This window comes from Elephantulus edwardii, unplaced genomic scaffold, assembly GCF_000299155.1.
Source record: "Elephantulus edwardii isolate Elephantulus edwardi_28Jun2011 unplaced genomic scaffold, EleEdw1.0 scaffold00127, whole genome shotgun sequence".
Classification (NCBI taxonomy): domain Eukaryota; kingdom Metazoa; phylum Chordata; class Mammalia; order Macroscelidea; family Macroscelididae; genus Elephantulus; species Elephantulus edwardii.
The window spans coordinates 552,097-556,113 of NW_006399877.1; the positions used below are offsets into that span (position 1 = coordinate 552,097).

At 60.7% G+C, this 4,017-nt stretch overlaps 1 protein-coding gene across 1 annotated transcript; it reads left to right on the forward strand.

Annotated features, from left to right (window-relative positions):
- The first annotated feature begins 850 nt into the window (after positions 1-850).
- On the forward strand, positions 851-3,461 carry AQP12B (aquaporin 12B). Its single transcript, XM_006893496.1, has 3 exons — positions 851-1,457; positions 2,315-2,431; positions 3,256-3,461. Exons 1-3 carry the CDS (start codon positions 851-853, stop codon positions 3,459-3,461), a joined length of 930 nt encoding a protein of 309 aa, XP_006893558.1.
- The last annotated feature ends 556 nt before the right edge of the window (positions 3,462-4,017 follow it).

Here is a 4,017-nt window from a genome sequence, read left to right on the forward strand (position 1 = left end):
TCCGCATCCACATTAAATGTGCTGTGACAAGTCCAAGCTGTCCTGTTGGAGGGGCATTGGCAATTCTGTGTGGCCCGGCTGCCTGACCAGGACCCTTTGCCTGTCACAGCCCCCAGGGGCATCCTTCACCACTGTCTTGAGGACAGGTGGCTCAGTCCCTTGTCCTCAGGGGCTGGTCCACTGGCATTCCCTCGAAGGGATTCGCACCAGCTTTGAAGCCAGGCCTTGTGCACATCTGGGAACTGCTGCTTGGGGCATGAGGCCTGTAAGGCTCAGACAGATGGGGCCCACTGAGTGGACACAGAAAAAAGTGGCCTCAGGAAGGTGGCAGTGGTCACAGCCTGTTCTCAGTGTGAGCCTGGGCAGCTGCTTGTCCTCAGGCTGGCCCCCACAGGGATGGTCACGGTACTCTCTGCCATGTCCTCTCATCCTGGTGCTCAAGACTGACCAGAGGCACCTGCTCTGGGGTCTTTTCTGCAGATCTGATGTCTGGAGGGACTGGAGCAGTGACTAGAACCCTTCAGTCCTCAGGGAAAGGCCAGGGCTCTGGGCCAGCACAGCAGCCCCCCACATGTCTGAGCATTGACCGTTCCTCTTGCCGCAGGAAGGACACAGTGGGTGTGCAGGAGCAGAGCAGAGGTGAGGAGCCTGGCAGGGCACCTGTGAGTCACACACAGGCCCCAGGAGGGTGCCAGGCCTGGGAGGGCAGGGCCTCAGGAGGCTGCAGGTGAGAGGCATCTGTGTGTTCCCAGGTGCCTGGGCCCAGGTGGCCAGTCCCACGGCTGCTCCTCCTCAGGGCTGGTGGGAGCCGCCTGGTCACCACACAGCTCAGGCCCTGCATGTGAGCCTGATGGCGGAACTGAATGTGTCCCTGGCCTTCTTCTGCAGCACCTTTGTGGCCTGTGAGGCAGCCAGGAGGGCCTGCAGGTGGCTGCTCCCTGCTGGCACCTGTGCCAGCCTGGCCCAGGAGGCTGTGGGTGCGGCTCAGCTGGCGGCCTGCTGCCTGGAGCTGCGGGTGCTGGTGGAGCTGGGGCCATGGGTTGCTGGCCTGGGGGCCGACCTACTGCTGACATTGCTCTTCCTGCTTTGCCTGGGCCATGGCGTGTCTCTGGACAGGACCTGGGCCAACCCCACAGTGGCCCTGCAGGACCTACTCCTGGTGGAGGTGTCCCTGCCCAGCACCCTGCTGAGGCTTGTGGCCCAGGCCCTCGGCATGGCAGCCGCCTGCATCCTAACCCAGCTCTGCTGGTCCTGGGAGCTCAGCTCTCTGCACCTTTTCCAGAAGCTCCTGGCCTCAGAGTGCAGCTCCACGCTACGCACATCCGTGCCCCACGGGGCCCTTGTGGAGGGCGCCTGTGCTCTCTGCTTCCACCTGACCCTGCTCCGGTTCCGGTCCAGCCCTCCTGTGCACCGAGTGCCAGCCATCGCTCTGCTGCTCACTGTCCTGGGCTACATAGGTGAGCTGGCCCTTGAGTCATCCCGGAGCTCCACTGGGAACAGCCAGGGAGGTCCCCACTGGGACACCTGGTGGGTGAAATGGACTCGGTGTTGTAGGAGGCCCTTCCTCCTGGCCTGGCCTTCCCTTCCAGACGTCTCACCTGGGCAAGGGGCAGGGTACCCTTGGGATGGGAGAGTGCCACTTCTCCAGCCCCCAGGTGGGCGAAAGGAGCAGAGCTTTCCATGATGGTCTTTTCACGGAGGGGGACAGAGGACCTTCACTGGGCAGCTCTGGGAACAGCCTTATAGGAGGATAAGGACTGACCAGACCCCACCCCCAGAGCTCCCTGTTTTAGTGGGAGTCAGGGGTGCTCAGGTATGGGGTGCAGCACCCACATACATGTAGGCACTAGAGTGAAGCAGGGAGAGTGCTAAGGGAGCCCAAGAAGCCTTCCAGAAACTTCCATTCTGGGGCCAGCCAGGGAGTCAGCCAACAAGGAAAAAGCCTACCAGTCACTGCAATGTCACTGCACCAGCTGTACAACAGAGGCCACAGGGAGTGACCCTGCAAAAGGGAAACTGAGGCAGGCCAAACCTTGCAGGCCAGGGCTCAAAGCCAGACTGTGGGTCGTGGGAGCCCTGGGGGACAGGGCAGGGCATATGTCCAGCCTAGGGGTGAGATATCATGCTTCCTGCACAGATGTGTCTCTCACTGCTCCCTGGTCCTGTGGCCTCAGCTGGCCTGGCCTGGCCTCTGTGTCCCTCTGAAGGCAGGTGGAGGTGGGCAACCAGGCCTTGTGACACATGGGTGGGTTTCTGCTTCCAGTCCTGGTGCTGCATCTGATCTGCCCTCCCTGCTCCTACTCCGCCCCTACAGCTGGACCCTTCACATCAGCCTTCTTCAACCCCACACTGGCCTCTGTCATCACCTTCAGCTGCTCGGGGAACACCTTGCTGGAGTACATCCAGGTGTACTGGCTAGGCCCTCTCGCAGGTAAAGAGCTGACCCTCCCCAACAGGGCAGGCCTGGACAGCCATGCCAGGGAGGCAGTAGTGGAGGAGTGCTCCCAGGGACCCGAAGCAGCCTCAGGCCACATGCCTGAAGTAAGCCAGCTCACTGCTCTCACCCAGTGTGGCCCACCCTGGTGTGTCCTGAGACACCTCCCCATGGTCTTGCCCACCTGCCAGGTCCTAAGGGCTCCCCACAGGCAGCATAGATCTGCTCCCAGTGTCTCTGAGGCTGTAAATCCGTGGAAGCCTGTTGCCTCATCGGCCCCCCAGGAGCAGATGACAGGCTCGAACTGCTGACTTCTTCCTTAGCAGCCTGGTGCTCTCTCCACGGTGCCACCTATTTACAGAGTTGCTCTGAGTTGAAATAGACTTGATGGCAGGGGTTAAGGCCTGCTCTTCCCTTGCCTCCTCTGGAAGCCCCTCCCCCACCCCACCAGGCTGCAGTTCTGCGCACACGTGGGGGAGAGGAGGCCACAGGCCAGGCTACCCTCTCCCCGTCACCAGCCAGCTCGCCCCTATGCTCACCTCACTCCTAGTCCCACCTCAGGATGGTACCTCAGCCACAGGACAGTGGGAAAGGCGTGCCCCATTCTGGGGGTGGTTGCAATGTTCCCAGAGGCAGTCTGGGGTGGACAGGGCTCCCCTGGTATCTCCACCACCATGGCCTGACCCCTGCACCATGGGGAGGCCTTTGAGGAGGTGTGGCTGTGAGAGTTAGGCTCAGGTGGGCCCAGGGCCAGGAGGGTCAGCACGTGGTGCTGGCCTGAGGCAGGGCTGACATTGCCCTGGTGGATTTGTCACCTGTAGGCATGGTCCTGGCCGTCCTGCTGCACCAGGGCAACCTGCCCTGGCTTTTCCAAAGGAACCTGCTATACCGTCAGAAGAGCAAGCACCGAACTCCCAGAGGGAAGCCAGCCCCAGTGCCTGGGCAGCCCACGACCACAACAAAGGGGCAGAGCCCAGGGGACACTGGGGGGAGGAGCAGGGCAGGGCGGCCACTGTGCCCCCACTGACCCCTGCCACATTGTGAGCTCCATGTGGACCGTGCCAGATGCCCGAGGCCCCCAGAGCTGAGGGGGATGCACACCATTCCCCAAACACCATTGGCCAATAGGAAACCTTTTCATCAACATGGAAAAGAGGACAAAGAAGACGCAGAGACACTAAGACAGCAGCAATGTCAGGAATGAGGAGAAAAGCCTGCAACCGAGGGATCAGCATGGAGAGGTAGATGGACTGGGAGACCAGCAGCTGCGGGGCACAGCGAGCACGCAGTGCCCGTTACGTGGGCACAGGAGAGAGGGACCACCCCTCAGCTCGTGGAGAGAGGCCACCATCACCAAATGCCACTGAGAGGCTCCCGGGCGGGATTCCTTTCAGACGGTTCTCCAGGGATAGCAAGGGAGGCAGAGGGGAATAAAAGTTAGCACATAGGGAAGCTGGAAAGTCAATATGCAGTACAGTGAGGAGACATTGTAGTCAATTTGTTATTCCATTGTAACTAATTAAAAGGGAGCTCTGGTGGCCTTTGGTTATGAAGTGTATGTGAATGATTGAATGAGATTGCAA

Coding starts and splice junctions, on each gene's coding strand:
- AQP12B (XM_006893496.1), top strand. CDS start 851: ATGGCGGAACTGAATGTGTCCCTGGCCTTCTTCTGCAGCACCTTTGTG. Junction 1,458..2,314: donor CACTGTCCTGGGCTACATAG/GTGAGCTGGCCC, acceptor CCGCCCCTACAG/CTGGACCCTTCACATCAGCC. Junction 2,432..3,255: donor CTGGCTAGGCCCTCTCGCAG/GTAAAGAGCTGA, acceptor TGTCACCTGTAG/GCATGGTCCTGGCCGTCCTG.